At 40.6% G+C, this 27396-nt stretch overlaps 1 protein-coding gene across 1 annotated transcript; it reads left to right on the top strand.

The window, feature by feature from the left end:
• The first annotated feature begins 1568 nt into the window (after positions 1–1568).
• Positions 1569–27396, top strand: LOC119782365 (trichohyalin-like). Its single transcript, XM_038283314.1, has 6 exons — positions 1569–1688; positions 1869–1910; positions 2632–2679; positions 4421–4494; positions 24527–25145; positions 25267–27396. The coding sequence occupies exons 2-6, from the start codon at positions 1892–1894 to the stop codon at positions 27321–27323; spliced, it is 2817 nt and encodes a 938-aa protein (XP_038139242.1). The 5' UTR covers positions 1569–1688; positions 1869–1891; the 3' UTR covers positions 27324–27396.

Raw genomic sequence — 27396 nt, 5'->3', positions numbered from 1 at the left:
CTAATCTTTAAGGAATACAAAGAAAAAATCTCTATGAAAAGTCAAACAAGGTGGCGGCATGAAAGAGATGGAGAATGATGTGGGAAAGGATTGCTGAATGAGTAAATCAACAGTTTACACACCAGTGATATTTAACTCAACCTGCTTCCCAATCATTGTAATACAAATTAATCACATTCCTCTCTGGAGTGAAGAGGACCTGGGAGAAGATTAAAATAAAACACAAAAAGATCATTTTATCTGGTTAGTTGGGCCTGAATTTTACTTAATGAGGCTCTAAGGTGAGGACAATTCATCCAAAGTTTTAACGTTTCACCAAAGTCCTTTGGTAGACAGGATGTATAGGCATAGGGTTCAACAAAAGTGCATTATTTCTTTGCTGTTCTCTATGTTAGACACGCTAACGTCTTCACCTTCATGTTTTGGGTTTTATAACTGAGCTTCAGCCGTTCACTACTTTTGCTTTTTTATTTGAGTTTCTAAAGACTGTAGTCCTAGTTTGACCAGCATCATTGATGTGTGTCTGTTATGACGTCCAATAGGCTGCCGTCTGTCTGGATTTAGCAGCCTGGAGCTCCTTTCCTACCCTGGATGGAGCTCATCTGTTGACCAGTGAAAGGTGGAGTAACAGGGACAGCTGGAAGCTCCAGTTTGAGGGGTTCAGAACCCATCTTGGACCGTCTCAGAACCACTCCACTCCTGGGGAGCAGCAGCCAGTCCTGAATCAGGCCTACTGTGTAAAACCTTCTAGTTTAGTTGAGTTTTAATTGGTTTGAATAAAAACAGTAAAACCTTTGTGCTTCAATGAGATGAACAGAAGCTGACGTCTCTGATCCTCCTGCAGGTTATCGAGGGTTATCTTCCAGAGGTCGGCTGGATCAGAGGCTCATTTAGAGGCGAGGATGTTCCTCTGAATCCATGAAGGTTTGTTTCTGCCTCTTTAATGAACCCGTTCTCAAAAACCTATTGATTATCAATTGATCTAAAAAGAAATACTTTTAGTAAAGTAACATTTCCTAATAAACTAATATTTGGAATAAAGAAATTCAACATTTCAAATGATTTGCAAATGAAGAAACATAAAAACTACACATTTATACACATTTAATTATATAAATATATTAAAACAAAAACAATTAAATCTCTTTGGAAAAAAATATTCTATGTTTTCATGTTTTTCTGTAGATTTTTGTCTTAATTCGCTCTGTAAGTAACGTATTCCTTCAATAAATTCAGTTTAACAGTCGGTGCCATTACACCATGCCGCAATTCAATATTATTACCATATTAGTCCACAATTATTATTCAATTCAATGAATTGTTTTAGCCCAGAATAAACTACTAATATTTGAGTCTCTGTTTGCGGCAATAAACATCATTGTTCAGGATCAGATGTTTATAATAAATGATTAAATCTTTTCTGATTTGACCCTGGGGGGTTTCAGCAGTACCCCAATAGTTTAGAACCAGGAAAGAACTGGGTCTCCAGCACCAGCTGTGGCTAAGATCTAGAACCTCCTTGGTGGATCAGCTCCACATGAAACCCAGATTAGCTTCTCCCTCGTAAGAGGCAGACCTGGAACCACAGAAGATGGAGGGAAAATAATGATGAAGATAGTTTGATGAGGCTGGACTTTTCTATAGCAGCTGAATAAAGTCCTGAGAATCCCTGAGGACTCGCTGTGCAGGTTGGTGCTGAGAGACGCCTCACAGAACCAGAACCAATCACAAAATAACACTTGATTTAATTTTAGATTATTGGTTTTTGTTCTAAAAAATTCCTCCAATAGCTGCAGTGAAACATTTGATCACTGTGTGTTAAACTGTTGGTAAAATAAAGAATTTAAACTTTTTCTTCTTTAACTCAGATCAACCAAAGGAAGCAGACAGCATGGCAGCAGCACAGCCTGGTGAGTTACACCTCTGAGCAACACAGATGACTGTATCTGTTGTCATCAAGAAAGCACAACAAAATGGAAAACATTAACATAAAATGTATTTAGTATGTATAACGACAATGATGAATCATGGTTCTAAAATAATATGACAATAAACAGAAACATGGTTCAACTTTGGACTAAAATCCATCCCAGAGTTTCTCCATCATGACTGGCTGCTTCTGGGTTCTGGGAAAGTTGTCCAGATGGTTTTTATTCTCATCAATCTAAAGATGCTCACAGCTGAGCTCAGCATCAGTGTAGGTCATGTTAATCCTGATTGATTATGTTTTTTATTAAAACAAAGATAAAAACCTTTAATCAACAGACTTCAGCCCACAGCCTGCTCAGCTTTAACAGACACAGAATGATAATCAGAGCTTCTCCTCTGGGTTTATCTGCAGCTTCAGAGCTGATTTTAACCTTTTATTTATAAATAAATCAAACAGACGATCCTGGTCTGACCTCTTCAAGGATGTTTATCTACATTTGGACAGAGGGTTTAATTTCTGTTCTTAGATCCTCATAAAACATCTGCAGATATTTTAACTTTTGAACCTTTTAGATTTCTGTTTTTATTCCTTGGATAACTTCTATTTATTGTTGATCAAAAGTATTTTAAATAATAATTTATCAGCAGTGTGATTCATATAAATAAGGGATAATATCTAATATTTTTACTCCTCGCTGACAGATCCCCCAATGAAGCGCCGTTCTAGCAGTGAAATCTTTCGTCCAAACTGTAAGTACGGCTTAACTGAGTCCAATATTCCTGTTTTCTGGATCCGTCTGTGGAAATAATGTGTTTGAAGTTTTATTTTGAAGTTTTAGTCTAAATGTTGTTTGTTGATCCAACCTGCATCGATGCAGAAACTCAGGGAAGAACAGAGTTAAATTAATTCAGCTTATATTAGGTCAATGATTAAAACTGTGACCAGTTGATCTTTTTTTCTGAAATTAAAAAATCAAAGTTGATGTTATGTATCGCAATCATATTTTGTAGAAAATCATGACCAAAGAACACGTGGTTCAGATTTAGGTTTTATTTGAGGTTCAGGAATCTGTTCATAGACTGTAACATCCCAGGTTGGTTTAATCTTCTAACTGCAGCATTTAGGTCAGTTTGTAAACATATATAAATATACATGTATTGTCTGCCTATGGTAACCCAGCCAACTAAATTGACACATTCGTAGTAGATTGCTTGCAGCAATCTCTCATGCTGGGCATGCAAGTGGTAACAGTAGGAAGGTTCTTCTGGTCAGCCTTGATTGTTACTTGAATTTAATAAACTGACTAGTGGTTAGAGCAGTGCACTTGTGTTCTGAGAGGGCTGCATGTACCCGGTTTGATCCCCACAGCCTCCCCTCTGGCTCTCTGAGCAAGAACCTTAACCAATCCAATCCAATCCACTTTATTTATATAGCACGGTTTAAATAAACACAAGGTTTCCAAAGTGCTGCACAAAAAGATAAAATAACTAAAATAAATAAAAGTAATAAAATAAAATAAGATAAAAGCACTGCCCGCACAGGATAAAAATATACATGTGTATACATAAAATCAACATGTGTACATAAAATCAACACTCTACATGGTGTTAAAAGCCAAATAAAAGAGGTGGGTTTTAAGAAGAGTTTTAAAATGAGACAGAGAGGTGGCGTGTCTAATGTGCAGCGGCAATGCATTCCAGAGTTTTGGAGCTGCAATAGAAAACGCTCGATCCCCTCTGAGCTTAAGCCTTGCTTTAGGCACCGTCAGGAGCAGCTGATCAGCTGACCTGAGAGATCGGCTGGGAGTGTAGGGGTGCAGAAGCTCAGAGAGGTAAATTGGGGCAAGGCCATTCAAGGCTTTAAAAGTAAATAAAAGAATTTTAAAATGAATCCTAAAATGGATGGGCAGCCAGTGGAGTGAAGCTAAAACAGGTGACAAAGCTCCCCAGGTGGCCCACAAGGGCAGCCCACTGCTCCAAAAGGGGATGGCTTAAGATAGCATGGGAAATATCTCCAATGTGAGATCAATAAAGTTCAATTTTTATTATTATTATCAGAGCACAAATCTGGGAATGATGTCACAGAAACATCATTAAACACAAAGCCTAACTGTAACACCCTCAACTAAAGTGTGTTTCAGTTGCAAACCAGTGGAATCTCATGGGATTTGTTAACAGTTGGGCACTGAGCTCTGTTTGTTCTTGATGCTGATGTCTTTTGAGTATTTAATGCTTCTTAACAGAACAGCAACACTTTAACTGACAGAGATCCATTGCAAATAGGAACAGGTTATCATTATTATTATCACCTCTATATTGAAGCAAATGGAAGAGGTATTTGTATTTACATTAGGTCTGAGTCTGTGAACATTCTTGGGTTTCTATTTTTCCAACTTTTGAGTAAAACTAGAATCAAACTATAATTGGTTCTGGTTCTTCGTGGACTGTTTTCACACTGACTTTAAACACTGAATTCCTCTTTTTCTTCCAGTGTCTGAGGAGGGGAATGGAGAAAAGGATGAAGGTTTGACAATGACTTTAAAACCTAAACCTTCACTAAACCTGGTTCTGTTTGGAAGGAGAGGACCAGTGAAGACCTCAGCAGCCAAGGCCATTCTAGGTCAGATAGATCTACCTTCAGCCTCCAACTCATCAGAGTGTGTTAGAAACCAGGGAGAGGTTCATGGACGTTTGGTTTCTGTGGTGGAGCTGCCTGCCTTGTATGGAAAAGCTCAGCAGGAAGTGATGGAGGAATCATTCAGGTGTATCTCCCTCTGTGAACCTGAGGGTGTCCACGCCTTCATCCTGGTCCTACCTGTGGGTCCCCTCACTGATGAAGACAAGGGAGAGTTACAGACCATCCAGGACACATTCAGCTCTAGAGTCAATGACTTCACCATCATCCTGTTCACTACGGAGTCAGATCCTACAGATCCTGACTTCATAGAGACTGATAGAAACATCCAGAAGCTCCTTCAGGGCTGTGGAGGAAGATATGTTGTTCTCAACATCAAGGACAGTCAGCAGATCCCAGAACTGATGGAGACGGTAGAAATGATGATTAATGAACAGTCAAGATCCTTCTCAAAAGACGTGTTCACCAGGATTTTGATTGAGAGAACTTTAAAACTGAAAGCTGAACTGCAGGATGTGGAACCGAAGAGTGAGAGAGAGGGTGAAGATGAACCACAGTCAATAGAACCACAGAGGAAAGAGACAGTTTTAAAGGAAAAAGACGAAGAAGACAAGAAAAAACACAGAGATGAAGTTAAAGCCCTTCAGGCTAAACTTGAACAGGAGAGAAAGCAGAAAATTGAACTGCTGAAGGAAAAAGAAGAATTGATGGAGTCTGAAAGGATAAAGACAGAACGTGAGGAAGCAGAAAGAAAATGGAGAAGGACTGAAGAATCACAGTGGAAAGAGTGGCAGCAAAAATTTGGTGCTTTACAAAAACAAGTAAGTTTTGAACGAGAACAAAAAGAGGCGACTGAGAAAAGGCTGGAGCAGTGCAGACGAGAGAGGGTCAGGGAGAGGGAAGCTTTTGAGAAAGAAAAGGACAAAATCTGGGAACGAATGCATGAGGAGCTGAAACAGAACCTGCAGGAGGAGAGGATGAGTCACCGAAAACTTCTGGAAGAGTACTATCGGAAAAGAAGGAAATGGACTTATGTGTGGTTTGCTTCACTGGTACTTTTTCTTGTACTACTATATTTGTATCAAAGCCGTTAAGTTATTGATCCTGTAAACTTTTTCAGAGTTTTCCGTTTCACAAATATAGATTCCTCATCCTCGTTTTAAGTCACCGTAGTAACATTCTCTCCAGAGCTAGCCTGGTCGGGAGCAGGCTTTGTTCAGTAAACTCAGAACGTCCTCTGTCACCGCTCTTCTTACAGCCAATCACGCTGTTTTATTACCTGATTTAGTCGGATTTTTGTTGTAGTTTCATGCATAAAAAAGTGAAAAATCCTTCACTCAGTCCGTTACACAACTTATCTTTGAAAACCGTTTGATGAGGATCTTATCAAAGACTTATCAGCATTTTTTTTTTTTTTTTTTTTTTTACAGAGAATTAAATATTTTTAGGACATAAGATTAATTTGTATTTAGTTTTTATAATATCAGTGTTTTGTTTTTGTTTTTTGTTTTTTTTACAATACATAAAAAACTGCTGAAATAATTTTCAGTTTACACATAAAAAGATTAATTAATTCCACCGGGAAAAGAAAGGAATTACCTCAGGGTCAGGATTCATTCAGTGATAACAACCTACTGAGCCTACTGGCACAATCTATGGGACTGATAACCGCTAATAACTGCCATTTATTGGGATGATAACATCTGAAATGGCTGCCAACAGCCACATAGTATTTACTGTGTAAGGAAAGACAGAATCAAACTGAGGATGAACTCCATGAGACGATGAACAGGTTCCATCTATTATAACAATGTTTTTAGACTTCATCCTCACCTGCTACCAGATCATTTCACCTAGATACATTGATCCACTTACATTCAAGAAATAAACACGTAATGTTATCATGGTCACAAAAGGCTGTGGCAATAAATGTTGGTATCTATCAGTTTTCTGAACAAGTATTCATGATTTCTGAAAAAGAATTGTTTCCTTGTCAAAATGACCATTTCAAACAAAATTGCATCCTTGGCATCTAGAATAAACATTCTTAATGTCTAGAAATTAATTTCAGACCTACATAGTCTTATTGATCATCATTGCCTGACAAGCGGCAAAGGACCACAGGCCGGATTGAACCCAGGTTCAAATCCACAGGCCGGATTTGAGCCCAGGTTTGCCACGTTGAGGACCAACACCTAAATACCAAATCATCCGTAACCACTCCGCCCCAATCCATTCCAGACCACCCGGCAAAGCAAACCTTACAGCCTCTGTGGTTTCTCCCGTCTTGGTTCGCTCCGACTACCCTGGAGCTCATATGTAATTCATAGGAGCAAAACGTGGTAATGAATGCTTGATATGGCATCATTAAAAATCACCATCAGCATCAATCACATGTTTCTGCCCAAACATTTTCTTTTCCTTGTGGGTCTTTGTAATAAGAATAATTAGTATCATACAAAGTTGGTTTGTTCTCTACTTCCAAACACTGCATTTCTTCATCCATGCCTGCGATAAGAAGAATCTTTAGAAGTTGTGAGACGCGCTCTTGGAAGTTGTTGTAACTGAATTGTTGAAAGCCTCTCATAAAATAAATATTTTGATCAAGTTAAGAAATTTGCTTCCTGGTGTGTTGAAGTACCAATAGTTTGCATTCAGTAATTTAATTAAGTGGTCTTAGTTTTGGGGACTTATGCTTGTGAAGATTCTCTGTCAAACAGGTCATAGTCCTTCCAAAAAAGTTAAAAATCAATCCACTGGACTTTGTTTCCAAGTTTGAACACATTTTGCTTCCCATCCAGGAAGCTTTTTCAATTCAAAATGTCAGAATTAGCATTGAGTTCGAAGCTTTATCCAGAAAACTTGTTTTGCCTTGAAGCAGAAGAACAGGTGCGCCCCTTAGGCTGGGGAGCAGTTTCGGTTCTTCGTTAGCCTGCAATATCCGATACTAGTCTATGCCTCTGAAAGGGGGGTCGTTAGGGGTAATTGTTGCCCTCGCTGCCCAGGCGAAATGTTTTGTCTCCTGCATGGGGGTGGGGGTTGAAGGAATAAACTCTATCACAGCATTGTAGGTTTTTGAGAGTTAAAACCTGAGTCCACCCCCCTCTGTTTAAGAAAGATTTTCCTTTCCTAACATAAGTGGCTTCCTTCACACCCCTTTCAAACAACCTGTCTTATTTGTCCAAAATAAGAGTCCCTTGTCCTTAAGGTGCAAATGGACAGCAAGGTCTTGTCCCATATTTTTGTGATTGTGATCACAAACTGGTTTTCCAGATGACCGGCTGCTCAGTCAGCTCAAACTTTCAATATTTGTGACTCATAAAACCTTTTCATGCCTATGCAATTTTTTATACTCTAAATAACAGCATAATAGAACCAAATACTAAAAGTACTATAAACACTATGATGAGGCTAAGAATCCCAAAACTAAGATCAACAAAAAAAAAAAAAAATGCAATGGAAAAACTGCAAAAGAAAAAAAAACTGCAGTAGAAAAATCGTAATTTAATCTGTTTCTATGACCTTATATCTATTTAATGTTGGTTGCTGTTTGGTGATAGAGAGGCACTGAGGACAGCGCTTGCCAACTTGAACCATGCCATTAGATCAGCTAAGCAGTAGCACATCCTTAAGATCCAGAATCTCTTCCACAATGCCAGCAACACCTGGAGGATGTGTCAAGGCATACGGGGAATCACAGACTGAAACATACCCTCACCCCCCCATGAATGCAGTTGATGATGACTTCCTAAGTGGACTAAACTTCTTTGGGAGGTTTGAGGCCCTTAATACTGGGTTTGTGACTCAAAGCCGTTCCGCATCAGGGAGAGGAGGCACTCTGTCTTGACACATGTAATGTTTAGAAGACTCTGAGTAGAGTCAACCAAAGAAAGGCCCCAGGCCCTGATAACATACCTGGCGGGTGTTCAGGGAGTGTGCAGGTCAGCTGGCTGGTGTCCTCACGGACATTTTTAACATCTTGCTTGTCCCAGAATGCTTTTAGTCATTCCGTTCCCAAAGAAGCCTCAGGTCACCTCATTCAATGATTACTGGCCTGTCCCACTGACTCCTATCATGATGAAGTGCTTCAAAACGATGGTTAAAGAACGTCTCTAGTCTCCTTCCAACATTCAACCCGTCCCATTTCACCTATCGACGGAACCGCTCCACTGAGAACGCCATCTCCTCTGCTCTCCACCGGGTCTGGCACACCTGTAGGAGAAGAATACCCACATGCGGATGCTGTTCCTGGACTACAGTTGAGCTTTCAACACCATCATCCCACAGCTTCTGATGGGCAAACTGAAACAGCTGGGATTCAACACCCCTCTGCAAGACTTGGCTGCTAGACTTCCTCACCAAGAGACCTCAGTCAGTCTAGGTCGGACAGAACACCTCTGATGTCATCATCCTAAGCACAGGCTCCCCTGAGAGGATCATCTGGGCTCCTCATCCCTCCATGAAAGACATCTCAGCACTGTGTGTCCTATTCTCTATCGTCTTTGGGGGTGTTTCCCACTTTGACCTTGGGGTTTCCAGCTCATACCCTGCACAGATGTTCCTGTACACTATTCCTACCACTTGGTTATGGTGGTACATATAGGCTTTCCCTGCTAGCATCTTATACCGTGCAGTTATGTGCTGGATTGCCTCAGGGGCCTCTTTGCACGGTCTACAGTTGGGGTCTTGTCTGGTGTGGTAGATCTGGGCCTCTATTGCTGTGGTGCTGAGGAAATGTGTGTGTGTGTGTGTGTATATGTATGTATATAAATATATATATATATACATATACATACATACATATGTGTGTGTACATATACGTATATATTCGTAGAGTAGAGGACAGTACAGTGTGTTACAGTTATGCTTGACATGTCTTACAGCTGTAGGACCATGTTTAGGTGTGCTGTGGGTGTGAGAGAGTTTAATGTGAAAGTGGGGCTGCATCAGGGATTGGCTCTGAGCCACAGAGACAGAAACCTCCATGGATAATGATATTTGCAGAAGACATTGTGATCTGTAGGTAAAATCTAGAGAGAGGGTGGATTTCCTTGGAAAGGAGATGATCATGGTTTTGAAAAGACAGATTACATGTGTGTAATTGAGAGGGACCAAAGTAAAACAATGCAGTTACAGGGAGCAGATAAATTCTATATGAAAAATATCACAAGTGCAACTTTATTTGACGTTGGGTTTTTCCAAGCCAGGACTGCTAATCCACTGTTTATTTATTAATATAAAATATATGCAGGAGATCTGGGAAATTAATAGGGAGGAAGAGAAGATATTCATCAATGAGGTGATCAGAGAAACAAGAGAAGCACGGGAGTCAGAAACAAGAGAAAAGAGAAAGAAGAAACATAAGGTATTAAAAGCATAACAGAAACTAAACATGCATGGACCATTAACTAAAACAATATTGGCAAAGAACAGACCAACTGATTGGATTACAAACAAAGAAAAGATGTGTTTGATAAAGTCAAACTTTGTAGGAGAGAAAGAGCAAGAAGAAAGTGCAGAGAACACAGGATGAATTAACAGACTAGACAAACTAAACAGGAAGCCACAAACTAGAGGTTCTGAAACTAACGAGCAGGAAACTTTAAAAGAGACATTGCATGAGAACTGATCAACCTGAGCTTCAGCATTTTCTTACCAAATTGTATTGTTAGTGTGTATATTCCTCAGCAACAAGGCAAATCTTACCACCAGAAAATCAGATTTTTCACTTCTTAAATTAAAATCTTTTTTAACTAAAATTTTTAAAACAGTGTATTTGTAGGTCTAACCAATTTAACCATTGGAGTATGTTGTAAGTACACTCACAAACATATTGCACACAGGTTTTAAATCTTATTTCATTTTATTACATACCAAATTAACTATTTTTTATATTAATGTAGAACTATTAAGATATTCATACTCAAAAGCAATACTATTGAGTGTATTTTTTAAAAATACATTAAAGGAATGTCCCCCTTGAACTTTTCAACATTTTGTCACATTGCAGGCTTCAAACATAAAGATAATGTTAATTCTTTGTGAAGAATAAACAAGTTGGACACAGTCAAAAGTGTTTAATAAAATTATTTGGATATTTTAAACCTTTTTAAATAATCAAAAACGGAAAACGTGTGTGTGCAAAATTATTTAGCACCCTTGATTTACTACTTTGTATTGCCACCTTTTGCTGTGATTACAGCTGAAAGTAGGTTGGGGGTATGTCTCTACCAGTTTTGCACATCAAGAGATTGACATATTTGCCCATTATTGCTGCAAAAGTGCTGGAATCCCATAACTTCATTCTGGTCAACTTCTCGCCTTTCTCACCAACACTCCAGTTGGGCCACTGACTACAGTTCACTTGCTAGCCTGGTTAAGGCAGCAAATATAATAATAATATTTTAAAATGAAGCTCTAGCGGAAGTTCAATTGAAGAAACTCTGACTTACCTCCATCAATCAGAAGCTGATCCGTCTCTGAAGCGAGCCAATCAGCTTCGTACTACTCCACCACGAAGCCCAATCAGCGTCCTGCTTCCACTTTATAAACTCTTTCAAAATCCTCATCCCAGCCCGCTATCCTGCAATCGCCATGTCGGATTTTGATTCAGACGACATTCAATTCTCCCTGCTCACAGAGGCTCCCGTTTGGCTGCTCTCGCATCTCCTTCTTCCGCATTGCGCTCCGAGGGCGTGTTGCCGGGCTCCGGTGGACTCTGCTCGGCTGTCTCGGTTGGCCTCCCTCCTGCCTCCTCGTGGTTCATCTCCATCTCCCTCGCCCTCCGCTCTTCAATCTGCTCCGATACCTGGCCGCAAAGACATGCAAGTCCTCCGCTCCCCCGCCAGCGCAGAGGGCTCCAGATGCGCCCGCTCCTCTCATGGTATCGATGCGGGCTTTGGACCTTCTCCAGCTTCCCGATTTGTGGCGGCTCCCACGTCCGGTCCTCCAGCTGTTTGGCAGCTCCCGGCCTCCCTCCACTCCTCTGGACTCTCTAACTCAATCCGTTTCGACGCTGTCCGCACGCTCCGAACTTGGAAAATCCCCGCACTGCCACGTCATCCCTGCCGCTGCCTGCTGAGACGGACCTCCCCACCCCCCTCCTCCCCTCATTCAACATTAAGGAACGCCCGCGGGCCAGCCCTAGGTAAGATGTATCCAACCATGTTTTCTTCCATATCTTCTATCATTAGATTCGCTTCATGCCTTGTCTGCCCCTTATTTAGGCATACACTTATTCCATGCATGCTATATTTCACTAGCCTAGCTCTAATTATTCTAGGGAAACTTGTAATTTAGTCTCTCTTATTCTTCCCTCCCCTGAAGTCGCATCAGCAGGTGACGTCTCAGCTTTTCTTTATCATTGATCAGCCCGTCATCTTACTACCCCTTATTATTTTCTGATCATCGTCTTGTCTCCTCATCATCTGTCGTCTATAATTATAATAATTATTATAATAATAATAATAATCAATAATAATCATAATAATAATATAAAAATAATAAAATAATTAGATAATTAAAAATATTTTAAAAATAATAAATAATAACAAATAATAAGACGATATTATCAATCTCCTGCATGCTCCAATTTACGGGTGCTGGTTCATCCTTAGGTTTTGGGGGGTCTTCAGGTTAGGTTCGTGGTCCACGGCCTTTATTCTACACCCATCATCTGCCCTGGAGGCTACCCCGTTCCATAGCCTGCCGTCGAGGGGCCGTTGGGAAGATCGCATATCCGCCCACCACGATATTTGCAGTAGTAAACTTTATTAGGTCGCTTCTCCCGTTTCTTATGCCCTCACCAGAGCATCATCCGGCAGCAGTTCTAACATTTCATCATCTAGCACATCACGTTCAGGCATTCTAGCTCTCCATTACACCCGAGGGTTACCCCACGTCACTCGATGGTTCTTCATCACCTCAGGATACTTCAGATTCATGCGGCTTCCCTCAGGGTGTATCCTGGGCATCGTTCCGATTGGAGCAGCTATGTAGTCAGCTACTCACGGGGCTTTTGAGGCTTCCCTCAGTACTGAGCCGATGGTCTTAGCCTATACCTCATCTTCCGCCCAGATCTCATCAATTCTCGCAGCGCAGCACTCTCTGCCTCTAGGTAACTCTAACACAAATACTGGTGGTGGTTCAAACTCTTTCTCATCATTACCTGACCTAACCATGCCCATCCTCTAGCTCGTCTTCTCCTCCTCCTACTCATCAGTTATCAACATTCTTGCTTTGTGCAGCCTTCATGCTGTCTCCCTGCTATACTTATGCTGTCTTAATTCTGGCTTATACGTGCAATCTAACCTTTATGTCAGGCAGCATCATGCCTTCCCTTGTGTGTCTCGTCGTGTCTGGTCTACGTCTCGTCATGCTCTTTACGCCATTTTGATGCATTCCCTAATGCACCAATATGCACCATGTCTGCGTCTCGTCATGCGTCTGTATTTCGTCATGTCTTTTGTTCATATATGTCATCATCCGCAAGAATCATACGCAAGATCATTATCAAACTCATCCGCAAGATCATCATCATGGGTAAGTCATCATCATCATCATGGGTAAGTCATCATCATCATCATGGGTAAGTCATCATCATCATGATGGGTAAGTCATCATCATCATGATGGGTAAGTCATCATCATCATGATGGGTAAGTCATCATCATCATCATGGGTTCATCATCATCACGGGTAAATCATCATCATCATCATCATGGGTTCATCATCATCATGGGATCATCATCATCATCATGGGTTCATCATCATCATGGGTTCATCATCATCATGGGTTCATCATCATCACGGGTAAATCATCATCACGGGTAAATCATCATCATCATGGGTTCATCATCATCATGGGATCATCATCATCATCATGGGTTCATCATCATCATGGGTTCATCATCATCATGGGTTCATCATCATCACGGGTAAATCATCATCATCATGGGTTCATCATCATCATGGGATCATCATCATCATCATCATGGGTTCATCATCATCATCATGGGTTCATCATCATCATCATGGGTTCATCATCATCATCATGGGATCATCATCATCATCATCATGGGATCATCATCATCATGGGATCATCATCATGGGCTCATAATCATCATCATCATCATGGGCTCATAATCATCATCATCATCATGGGCTCATAATCATCATCATCATCATCATCATGGGCTCATAATCATCATCATCATCATGGGCTCATAATCATCATCATCATCATGGGCTCATAATCATCATCATCATCATGGGCTCATAATCATCATCATCATCATGGGCTCATAATCATCATCATCATCATCATCATGGGCTCATAATCATCATCATCATCATCATCATGGGCTCATAATCATCATCATCATCATCATCATCATCATCATGGGCTCATCATCATCATCATCATCATCATCATCATCATGGGCTCATCATCATCATCATCATCATGGGTAAATCATGGGTTCATCATCATCATCATCATGGGTAAATCATCATCATCATCATCATCATGGGTAAATCATGGGTTCATCATCATCATGGGTAAATCATGGGTTCATCATCATCATCATCATCATGGGTAAATCATGGGTTCATCATCATCATCATGGGTTCATCATCATCATGGGTTCATCATCATCATCATCGTCATCATCATCATCGTCATCATCATCATGGGTTCATCATCATCGTCATCATCATCGTTTTTCAGATTGAAATGAAGCTCTAGCGGAAGTTCAATTGAAGAAACTCTGACTTACCTCCATCAATCAGAAGCTGATCCGTCTCTGAAGCGAGCCAATCAGCTTCGTACTACTCCACCACGAAGCCCAATCAGCGTCCTGCTTCCACTTTATAAACTCTTTCAAAATCCTCATCCCAGCCCGCTATCCTGCAATCGCCATGTCGGATGATGGAAATGGTACAAAAACAGATATTAGGAATGGTAGGGAGTCAGCTATTGATTTAACCCTAATGTCAGACCCAATAGCTGCTGTATGTACATAGGAAGTTGAATACGAATCAATAGGAAGTGATCATTATGTTTTAGTGATAGAAGTATATGTTTGAATATGTAAGAGAGTGAAAGTGTGGGGTTAGATAAATGGAAGTTTAGTACTACTGATTGGGATACATTTTGAATGATTACTGAAATACAATTAAAGACAATTAATATGTATGAACATATAGAAGGGCTGAATCATTCAGTTTGTGAAGCCATCTTAGAAGCTCCTAAAGAAAGGAAAGGAGGGAAACATAAAAAGGAAGTTGTATCATGGTGATAGAAGCTGGTGAAAAAATGATTAAATCTTAAAATAAACCATTTAAGTTTTTAAAAAGAACTTAAAATACACAAAATCTTAGTAAATATAGAAGGCTGGAGAGAAAAACAATACAAAATGCAAAGAAGATATTTTGGAGAAAGTTTTGTGATTTTTTTTTAGGAAGAGAAACAAAAATAGATAAAATATGAGGAATAGTTAAAAGAATGAAGGGGATAAAGAAAAAGGAGTTTGGTTATCCAGATTTAATGGATAAAGGAATTATAGCAAAAAAGGATGACGAGAAAGCAGAAATGTTAGCTCAGACTTTTGTTAGTTTATTGATCAAACAAATTTCAGTGAAGAAGGGAGAAGAAGAAGAGAGGAGACTATAGCAGAGAATGTAGAAATATTAAGTCAAGATGAAGACAATACATTTATCAATGTGCAAAAGCAGAGCTACATTCTGATTTAGGGTTACAAAGAGGACAGCTCCTGGAAAAGAACAAATATGTTATATAATGATAAGTAAACTTGTTGAACCATCAAAGGAGATTTTGTTGGAATAATATAATAGAGTTTGGTCGGAGAGAAAGCTGCCAAAGGTTTGGAAGAAGCTGTGATCATACCAACAAGTAAACCAGGAAAATAAAATTATGGGCAAAATAATGGAGAAAATAATCTATGACAGGCTTTAATATTATTTGGAAAGGAATGAATATATATATATATATATATATATATATATATATATATATATATATATATATATATATATATATATATATATACATATAAGGAAAAACTTTGCAAAACTCACACCAAACTTGTCAATTGGTCTAAATGTTGCAAGTTTAAGGGTATTGTTCAACTTTGTTTTTCACTGTTTTCATATTTATGTTCTTGCTAATCTATGATTCTCAACTTAGCTGTGAAATACAGATGTCTGAAATATAATTTTCCCCCTGTTCAAGTATAATAAACTCTCTCACTGTGGACTTTTAGGACATAAGGCATGTTTCAGTTGATTGTTGACCTCTGAGAGAGAAGTCATGGCTGCTGCAGAACCTGGTAAGTTTGACAAGATCTTCCATATAACTTGCATAAAATGTTTCTTTTTTAAGAATTTGTTCATTTTACATTAAAACACAGGCGTTTAACAGAATGTTAAAGGGAAACTCATCTGGTTCTGATCTGCATTGGATGGCGCACATTACATAAGATGAATATTTATAAACCGAAGCCAAGACTAACGAGTAACGTTTGTTTTAAATTTGTAAGGAATAGAAAGTACAGATACTTGTGTGAAAATGTAATGAGTAGAAGTCAGAAGTAGGAAGAAAGATAAGTAATGGAGTAAAGTACAGATACCTAAAAAGTGTACTTAAAGGGGAACGCCATTTTATTTTAAATTGGGCCCTGTGTCTGTCTCATCTCCTGCTCATCCACTGTTCCTCCCCTACTTAGTCATCTGGGTTTTTGGCTCTTTACGTGGGGAGGATCAGTTTTTATTCCAATAAGCCTGGCTCCAAGGAGGGGACCAGTTTGAAGGTCCTGCTTAAGTTCTAATTCGCCGTCCGGTCTCGGCTACCCTCTTCCACTGAGCCTGCCCGTCTGCACCTGATCGTCTCTGCTCCTGTGTGTGTCCGCTTGGTCACGCTTCTGGACTCTGAACCTGCCTGGGAGCTCTAGGATGCCTGGAAGCCTGGATTCTGTCTGTTCCTGCCGGTTCTGAATCCCTGTCCAGAATCGGCTTCCTGCAAGTCCTCTGGAGCTGCAATACCGAGGACACTCTGGGTGACGTGCATCGCGTCAGCTGCCAGCCCAGCAGCTGGATCGCACCCCCTTAAAGGGTGATGGACTGAACTGTTAAACCAGGTAAGTGACTCACTGAAATCATCTTCTATCAGATGATCGTGGTCACTTACCTGTGTTTCTCCCACAGAGTGTCTATTTGTCAGTGCCCTGCCCCCCTCCTGCAGCATCCGCGAGCTGCAATTCCTAGCAGCCCTACTTTCATTTTGTTTATTTTCATTTAATAAACGCTTTGAACTTTCCTACTGGCCGTCTAACCTTGAATACTGGGTCCATCTGTCCCTTTTATGACAACAGTATTGGTCTTTTATTTTCAATTTTCAATACTTTCAGTCTTGTAGCCTTGAACATCTGTTGTGCTTTCATTTTTTCAAAGGACTTCAGCATACAGTGCACGTGCCACGGTGTCATCATTACTCACCATGGCCATTTCTAGATAGGGGCCAAAAGGGGCCAGTGCCCCTGTAGATCATGTCCTGGCCCCTGTTATGGCCCCTGTACGGAAGACATAATACTTAAAAGAAATTCTAATGATGATCTGTGTCCAGTGATGATGCTACGGGTTCAGGACACACATTACGTTGATGAAATGATAATTAGTAGAGGGAAGAGGAGCCCTGATGACCTTCTCTATTGTTCTCACAACTCTTCTCACCTTCTTCCAGTCTGAGGCTCTACAGCCTGCACACCACACAGTAAGACAGCTGGTCAGAACGCTCTCTATGGTGTATCCGTAGAAGGTGGTGAGCATGGGTCGGGGCAGGTGGGCTCTCCTTATCCTATAGGAAGTATATGCTTTTCTATGCCCTTTTGCCCATTGAGGTGGTGTTCTCAGTCTGGGATGATGGTATTAAAAGCTGTACTGTACTGAAGTCCAGGAACAGTATCCAAACGTGGGTGTTCTTCTGCAGGTTTGCCAGGCTCAGGTGGAGAGCAGCAGAGATGGTATCCTCAGTGGAGCGGTTCCGTCGGTAGGCGAACTGGAACTCTCCTCAGAGTTTTCCTCACTTTAGCTACGTCCAGGTTTAGTGTCTCCTCCCCCTGGTGTGGAACAGCTTTCACTGCTGGAGTGCTGTTTAGTGCCTCAAACCTTCCAAAGAAGTTGATTAGTTCATTTAGGAAGTCAGTGTTTGCTGCATCTACCCGGGGGAGGGTGAGTTGTAGTCTGTGATCATCCAAATGCCTTTCCACATCCTTCTGGTTTTGTTGTTGTTGTGGAAAAGGTCCTGGATCTTCTGTCTGTGGTTCTGCTTCTATGATCTGATAGCACGGTTTGGGATGGCAAATGCTGTTCTCAGTGCCTATTTATCACCAAACTTGAAAGCTGAGTTCTGTGCTTTTAGTGATTTCTGTACCTCTCTATTTATCCAGAGTGGTTGGTTGGCCCGGGTGGTGATGTTCTTTTTGATGCTGACATCCTCAATGCATTTGTTGATGTAGGCTGACACAGCCATGGCATACTCATCTTTATATACACTCACCGGCCACTTTATTAGGTACACCTGTCCAACTGCTCGTTAACACTTAATTTCTAAGCAGCCAATCACATGGCGGCAACTCAGTGCATTTAGGCATGTAGACATGGTTAAGACAATCTCCTGCAGTTCAAACCGAGCATCAGTATGGGGAAGAAAGGTGATTTGAGTGACTTTGAACGTGGCATGATTGTTGGTGCCAGAAGGGCTGGTCTGAGTATTTCAGAAACTGCTGATCTACTGGGATTTTCACGCACAACCATCTCTAGGGTTTACAGAGAATGGTCCGAAAAAGAAAAAACATCCAGTGAGCGGCAGTTCTGTGGGCGGAAATGCCTTGTTGATGCCAGAGGTCAGAGGAGAATGGCCAGACTGGTTGGAGCTGATAGAAGGGCAACAGTGACTCAAATAACCACCCGTTACAACCAAGGTGGGCAGAAGAGCATCTCTGTACGCACAGTACGTCGAACTTTGAGGCAGATGGGCTACAGCAGCAGAAGACCACACCGGGTGCCACTCCTTTCAGCTAAGAACAGGAAACTGAGGCTACAATTTGCACAAGCTCATCAAAATTGGACAATAGAAGAATGGAAAAACGTTGCCTGGTCTGATGAGTCTCGATTTCTGCTGCGACATTCGGATGGTAGGGTCAGAATTTGGCGTCTACAACATGAAAGCATGGATCCATCCTGCCTTGTATCAACGGTTCAGGCTGGTGGTGGTGGTGTCATGGTGTGGGGAATATTTTCTTGGCACTCTTTGGGCCCCTTGGTACCAATTGAGCATCGTTGCAACGCCACAGCCTACCTGAGTATTGTTGCTGACCATGTCCATCCCTTTATCACCACAATGTACCCAACTTCTGATGGCTACTTTCAGCAGGATAATGCACCATGTCATAAAGCTGGAATCATCTCAGACTGGTTTCTTGAACATGACAATGAGTTCACTGTACTCAAATGGCCTCCACAGTCACCAGATCTCAATCCAATAGAGCATCTTTGGGATGTGGTGGAATGGGAGATTCGCATCATGGATGTGCAGCCGACAAATCTGTGGCAACTGTGTGATGCCATCATGTCAATATGGACCAAACTCCCTGAGGAATGCTTCCAGCACCTTGTTGAATCTATGCCACGAAGAATTGAGGCAGTTCTGAAGGCAAAAGGGGGTCCAACCCGTTACTAGCATGGGGTACCTATTGCTGCAGCCTTGAAGATGTTCCAGTCAGAGCATTCAAAACAGTCTTGGAGTGTCTCCATGGCGCCCTCAGACCACACCACACTTGGTCCACACTTGGTTCAACCTGTCCGCTGAACTGCTGCTAGTTTTTCTCGCATGCCTGGAAGATGTCTAGTGCTACTACCACAGAGGATCTTGCTCTTGAAATGGAATTGAACAATTCAGATGAGCTAGAATGAATAGAAGGGGTAGGAGTGTAGCCGCCTGTGGCCCGGGCTTTCTGTCATCGTGGATGACGTCATACACACTCCACTTTGTTTTAAAAAATATACATATAAAAAATATAACCTTGGATGTCTGGGGGACAGTGAGTCGCCTACATGTTATGAATGCTGGCGTACCATAAAGAATAAATTATGAACAGTTCAGTTTGTGCCTTCAAGTCGTTGTCCATAGGAAGACGTTACTTGGATATCACCTTACGGAATATCTTCAGAACGGCTCCAGATGACACAAAAATAATATAGGTGAGTAGAACGTGACGTAATAACGTAAAATCAAGGGGCCAATTTAAATAAAAGAAACGGTGTTCCCCTTTAAAATGCAATGATAACACCCTCTGTGTGCAGATTGGAGCTCAGAGATAGCCTGGTATAGAGTCTTCATGGTCTCTTTAGTGTTAGCGCTAGGGGGCAAGTGAACAGCAAGGATGCTAACCACACTGAACTCTCTGGGCAGATAGAACGGCCTGCAGTTGACAGCCAGAAACTTGATGACTGGAGATCAGAAGCTGGCGACCGATCTTGCATTTTTACACCAGCTGTTGTTGATATAAACACAGAGCCCACCACCCCGAGTCTTACCGCTTAGTTCTTTGTTCCTATCGGCGTGGTATAGCGTTAGCCCCTCTAGTTTAATAGCATTGTCCGGTATTGCTGGATGCAGCCAAGACTCCGCCAGAATGATGGCGCAGCAGTTACAGTACTAATCTCCTTCTTTGAAGAGAGTTCCAGTCGAAGATGATCCATTTTGTTTTCCAGCGAGTGGACGTTGTAGAGCAGGATTGATGGAAGCGGAGGTCTGTTGGGATCTCTCTTTAGCTTCACAGTTAGCCCACCCTCTGCAGCCTTGCTTTCTTTGTGTCACGAATCTCTTCCTTCAGCAGTTATGTTCCGTTGTTGTGTTGTTGAGATCCGTCCATAGCACTCTGCATCTTTTTAAACTTTCAAAAATGTCAGTATTTAAAACATTTTGTGACCGTAGCTCCAGCAGGTGTTGGTGATCTTAGATGCAGGTTTGAAGTCTAGTTTGTACCATTTTAAGCGGCATATTCTGGGAAATTGTCAAAAGGAGCTGTTCTTGGCCGCTGCTTTGGAACGCCGCCATGGTAACCCTGGTAAAACTGTGACCTGACTCCATCTTGGAATCTCCTTCAGCACTTAACCGGATCTCTGACCTCCTGGATCTGACAACCCACTATGTCACCAACTCTGGCTTTGGCTTCACCCTCTGGATCATCCTGCCTTCATCTATCTGCCCGGTTCTGATCTCCTGCCTGTCCTTTGACCTCTGATACAAGAGTGTCTGGGGCTCTTTGTGTTGCGACACAAGTCATCATGTATCTCCATTCACTCAAAGTGAAACTGAAAACTCAAAAGAAAACTTAAACATAATCAAAACCAAAAAAAGGTTGTCGGCCAATGGTGTAATGTGTCCATAGTTTTTGTTTTTGGTAATATTTAAGCTTTTAACCTTATAAAAAACATGGTAATTAAATAAGCTTGACTTTTCTTGTTTTCACAGATGCACCTTTGAGGCGATCCAACAGTAATGAAAATCTACCTCCTCTCAGTAAGTTTGACTTAAATTTCTGTGTGTGTCTGTGCAGGGGGTGAGGGAAAATAAATTATTGACTCTAAAACGATCATCTTTTAGCAGTGAAAGCTTACCAAGCCAACATTTTAGAATATTAGCTCTTCCCCCCTTTAGATATTCTCAGTGGATTGTTTTTGTTAACATTTTTTAGAATGGCTATGACCTAGATGAATGAGAGTCTTCACCAGCATAATATTGTAGGACTTCTGTAATTTCAGGTGACATTCAAGCTTTTTGCAATTCAGGAGTTCTGAATGGAACATATTGACAGACATTTTTCAAAATCTTAAATGAAAAATGTTGATATATTTTTTTTTTATATTCTTGGTATAATTACTGCTCTAAGTGTGTTTCTCTGTCAGCTACAGACATGTTTTAGAGTCTATATTCCAGTTCATGATTAATCGATTACTAAATTAATTGACAATTATTTCAATAATTATTATTTACAAAGAATCCAATTGTTTCAGCCCTAAAAGAAACAAACTACAATCCCTCTTTTTCATTCATGTTTGCTTCTAAAACAGTCAACAGCCCAGTTTCACCCCAATGTACCTCCCAATTCATCATTGTCAATACTGCTTCTGACCTACGTCTGCACAGTGGTTCAGAACATAAATCTTTTACCTGAACTGCATTTTGTCGATGCCCTTCTTAGAATAGTGCTATCTTAAAGTAACAAATATTCAGACTAGTTTTTTTTATCATGAATTCTGTAAAGTATATATCCATTTATTTGTGCTATTCAAGAGGTGAAAGAAGGAATTTCTTGAAACCATTTTGAAATTGGTTGTCAACAACAAATCTTGATATTAAAATAAACACCAAGCATCTTACTCTCTAACCATAGGTCATTTTGATAACTTTCAATTGAAGGGAAATCGTATAGTCGAATGAAAATACAATATGTTTGAAATTCAGAAGGCCCTCATGAGGTGCATTGTCCATCTTCTTCTTCTTTGACTGTACTTCCAAATAGGTCAATCTGCTGCACCATCTCTCTATAGAGCTGAGTCTGATTTGTACATTTTGTTGGTACAGAGTAAGAAGGCAGATTACATCAAAACATTAGGCATACAGTGTTAGAACAGATATTGCTTTTTTTAAATATATATATATATATAATTTTACAACCTTAAAAATTTAAGCCATTCAGATGTACATGCTGTTTAAACATAACTGTAGTCAAACTAGTAAAATAGTTGATAAATAGATTTTGTTTAGTAAAGGTTTGATTGCAGCTGCCCTGAATGCCTGTGGTCCTATTTTTACAGTAAAAGAAAGAATCAAAGAGAGCACGTTGTTTTCATTTGTGTCACTGCAGAGTGCTAAGTATTCAGCCTGTAACATGCTGATTATGTTCTTCAAAAGTCAGAATAAAGAAACTGCTTCTGCAGCAGCTAGTCAAAGGAAGTAGGGCAGGGGTGGGCAATTCCAGTTCCTGGGGGCCGGTATCCTGCAACTTTTGGATGTGCATTTGGTCCAAAACACCTGAATCAAATGGCTGAGTTACCTCCTTAGTATGCAGTCGGTTCCTGCAGAGTCCTCCCAATTATTTGATTACTTGATTCAGGTGTGTTGAACCAAATGCACATCTAAAAGATGCAGAATACCGGCCCCCAGGAACTGGAATTGCCCACCCCTGAAGTAGGGGCTTTGTGTCTCCAGCCTAAAAGTAGAAGCTTAAAGGAATAGTACACCCAAAACATGATTAGCCTTCATTTTCTACTCACCCCCATGCTGAACAACACTCTGGAGTACTTTTTTGATATCTCAAATGCATCTGGAGATCTGGGAGGCTTCTTGCTGTCTGCTGACATTCAAATAATGGAGGTCTATGGCGCCCGAGGCAGAAAGGTCCATAAAAGTCCACAAAAAACGTGTCAATATTCCTCCATACTGCTCGTCCAATGTATTCCAAGTGTCCTGAGTGGGTAGCGTCCATAATTTACTCGAAACGAAGTCATTTAGAATGTTTTTAGAGCATAAACAGAAGTGTATAGGATTTCCTAAAAGCGCGCGCCTGCGAGTTCACGAGTCCGCGGCAGACCAAACCAGATGAAAGTGCGCATTCAGCATCTGCTCTGCCGATAATGCAAGCGTAGAAGAAGAAATGTGCTGTTTACCTGTGCAAAGAAAAAAACAAGGAAAGAAAAATGTCTGAGGACTTCAGTGTTGAGGAAGAGCATGAGTTCTTTGCCGAGCTGAATGCGCACTTTCGTCTGGTTCGGTCTGCCGCGGTTTCCGTAGACTCGTGAACGCGCTTTTAGGAAATCCTATACACTACTGTTCATGCTCTAAAAACATTCTAAATGACTTCGTTTCGAGTAAATTATGGACGCTACCCACTCAGGACACTTGGATTACATTGGACGAGCAGTATGGAGGAATATTGACACGTTTTTTGTGGACTTTTATGGACCTTTCTGCCTCGGGCGCCATAGACCTCCATTATTTGAATGTCAGCAGACAGCAAGAAGCCTCCCAGATCTCCAGATGCATTTGAGATATCAAAAAAGTACTCCAGAGTGTTGTTCAGCATGAGGGTGAGTAGAAAATGAAGGCTAATCATGTTTTGGGTGTACTATTCCTTTAAACAGTTTGTTTCCAGGATACATGGAGTTTGCAGAGATATTAGCTGCTTTTTTCCTGATCCTAGATGTGTGCAAATCCAGGATGAAGTGCTGGTAGTAGAAAGTACAGACTAAAGACAATTATGGCATATGCATTGTATTGATCTATCATATCAGGAATGTCATAATTGTGTTATAAAATCATGTTTTCTTTTGTGTTGCAGTGTCTGATTTGAGGATTGTGCTATTGGGAAAAAGTGAGGAAAAAATGACTAAACTTGGTAACTTGATCACTGGAGAGCAGGACTTTCATCATCAAAAAACTGTCCGAACCAAACACTGTGTGGCCTCCTGTGGAGAGTGGAATAAAAAACAAGTGACTGTAGTAAAAACTCCAGACATGTTAAGTTTGTCTGAGGAGGAAATCAAAAGACAAGTGAAGAACTGTGTGAGACTCTGTTATCCTGGACCAAATGTTTTGCTGCTGTTGGTGAAACCTTCAGAATTTACTGAAAAAGACAGAGAAACAGTGATGTTTATCCTGAATTTGTTTGGTCAAGATGCCTTCAAACATTCATTGGTCATCTTAACGAATGACAGTGAAAAAAATTCATCTATCAATGAGCTCCTCAGGCTGGTGGAACAAAGATGCTACAAGATGAATGATCATCACCGCAGTCTGTTAATGAAGAAGATTGAGAACATCATGCATGTAAACAAAGGGACATCTCTTACCTACAGAGAGGTCAAAACTTCATTAAACGTGGTTCTGTTTGGAAGGAGAGGACCAGTGAAGACCTCAGCAGCCAAGGCCATTCTAGGTCAGACAGATCTTCCTTCAGCGTCCAGCTCATCAGAGTGTGTTAGAAACCAGGGAGAGGTTTGTGGACGTTGGGTTTCTGTGGTGGAGCTGCCTGCCTTGTGTGGAAAAGCTCAGCATGAAGTGATGGAGGAATCATTCAGGTGTATCTCCCTCTGTGAACCTGAGGGTGTCCACGCCTTCATCCTGGTCCTACCTGTGGGTCCCCTCACTGATGAAGACAAGGGAGAGTTACAGACCATCCAGGACACATTCAGCTCTAGAGTCAATGACTTCCCCATGATCCTGTTCACTGTGGACTCAGATCCTACAGCTCCACAAGTGGTTAACTTTGTAAAGGAGAACAAGGACATCCAGGAGCTCCTTCAGAGATATGGAGGAAGACATGTTGTTCTCAACATCAAGGAAGAAAATGAGTTATCCAAACTTTTTGATCGTCTACAAGAAGTAGTTATGCAGAAAACACGGCTCTATTCAACTAAAACATTTATGCACGCCCAAAGTGAAAGGATCACTGAACTAGAGGCCAGGCTCAAAGACCTACAAGTAAAAGAGGTTTCCAGTGGTAAGTATTAAACTGTTTGTACATGCTTTTACTTTACTTTATTATTCATACAGTTTCGAATACATCAATGTCGTACATCAGATACCTGTAAGTCTGACTTAAAAAAATCATCCTTTTTTAGATCATGAAGAGAAACAAAGCTTGGACTGTCTCCGGATTGTTCTGATTGGAAAGACTGGAAGTGGAAAAAGCTCATCAGGAAACACCATCCTGGGAAGACCAGCGTTTAAAGATGATACAAGTCAAACATCAGTCACTACGCAATGTCAAAAAGCCAAGAGTGAGGTGAATGGTCAATATGTTGCCGTTGTTGACACTCCTGGATTGTTTGACACATCCATATCCAATGATGAGGTCAATGATGAGTTGTCAAAATGCATCAGTCTTCTGGCTCCAGGTCCACATGTCTTCCTGCTGGTGTTAAGCATTGGCAGATTCACAGCAGAGGAAAAGGAGACATTAACAATCATTAAGAGGGTTTTTGGGAAAACTTCAGAAAGGTTTGCCATCATTCTTTTTACCAGAGGAGATGATCTAGAACATGCTAACAAATCTATTGAAGATTTTATTGAAAATAACCCTGATCAATCATTGAGGAAACTGATCAGTGATTGTGGGGAAAGATACCATGTGTTTAACAACCGGAATAGTCAAAATAAAACACAAGTAAGTGAGTTGATAACAAAGATCAACAAAATGGTAAAGGAAAATGGAAGAAGCCACTACACCAATGAAAATCTACAGGAGGCGGAAGCAGCCATTCAGAAAGAAATGAACAGAATTCTTAAGGATAAGGATGATAAGATAGAGGAGCTTAAGAGAGAAATAAATGAAATTGAAAGACGAACCAGGGAGGAAAGACTGAAAATTGACGAGGAAAAGGACCAGAGAGAGAAAGAACTGAAAGACCTGCAGGAAAACATTAACAAAGAGCGTAAAAGGAGAGAGAAAGAACAAGAGGCCAGGGAAAAAGAAGACAAGATGAAGGAAGAACAGGAAGTGATGAAAAAGAAAGCACTGCAGCAAAAAATAATAGAACTGGAGAAAAAACTTCAGACAGAGTCAAACCTGAAAGAAACAATTCAAAAAGACTTGGATCGAATCAGAGAGGAGATGAAACATCTGCAAGAAACCTGGGAGAAGGAAAGAAAGGAATTAAGAGACAAACGGAAACGAGAAGATGAAAAGAACGAAGAGAATATTGAGAAGCTTCAGGTGCAATATGAACAGAAAAGGGAAATTTCTGAACATCAAGCAATAGAGGAGGATAGAATCAGAAGAGAGCAGGAAGAGGAGTGGAAGAACTCTGAGGAGAGGTATAAGAAAAAAATCCAGGAGCTGGAGTCAGAAATGGAGAAGTTGGTAGAGGAGGCGAGAGAAAAAGCCGAAGAATGGAATGAATTCAGACAAAGAAAGGACAGAGACTTTGCATCCATGATAGAAAAACACATGGAAGAAGTGAGGAATCTAAAGGAAGACCTGCAGCTGAAGCAGGAGGAATATAAACAATTAAAGGATCTGTCAGAACACAAAGAAACTAGTCTGAAGCAGAAAATGGATGAACTGCAGAACAAACACAAAACAGAAGTGGCTGATTTAGTCCTGGGGCTGCTGACTGAAAGGAAACAAAACAAAGAACAATTACTAAAGATGGATGAAAGGCAGAGAAAAGATGTAGAAAATCTCACCAACCGTCTTGCAAATGAAAATAGAAGACAAGAGTGGGAACAAATTGAAATCTTAAAGAAGAACCAGAAAAAGGAACTGAAGAACCTTGAGAATTTATTCCAAACTAAAGATTTAATGATGGAAAGGAAAAGGCTGTCCATCAAACACGACCAAGAAATCAATGAATTAAAACTCAAACTGCTGAATGACCATCAACAAAACCTAAATACTCAAGTAGAAAAGCTGCAGAGAGAACATGAGGAAAAACTGGAGCAATTCAAGCAACAGCTTCTGAAAGAAAACAAAGATAATGAAAAAACAGAAATGAATAAATTGCAAAAGAAACATGAAAAGGAAATGAATGAACTAAGACAACTTCTTCTGGATGAAGATGAAGTCGAGAAAAGGGAACAATTTGATGCTCTGCAGAAAAAACATGAGAGGGAAATGAATGAGCTGAAAGGAAGGATTCTGTCTCCAAAGGAGCAACAATCCTGCAGCATCTCATGAAAAATCGTTGGTCGTAAAGTGATAGCACCATGAATACTTAAATATCTAAGCAGAATTTAATATCTCTGACATT

This window comes from Cyprinodon tularosa, unplaced genomic scaffold (assembly GCF_016077235.1).
Source record: "Cyprinodon tularosa strain WSP-4 unplaced genomic scaffold, ASM1607723v1 ctg192, whole genome shotgun sequence".
Taxonomy (NCBI): domain Eukaryota; kingdom Metazoa; phylum Chordata; class Actinopteri; order Cyprinodontiformes; family Cyprinodontidae; genus Cyprinodon; species Cyprinodon tularosa.
Note: the sequence above shows the minus strand (reverse complement) of the source record. Positions and strands in the feature narration are given on the sequence as shown.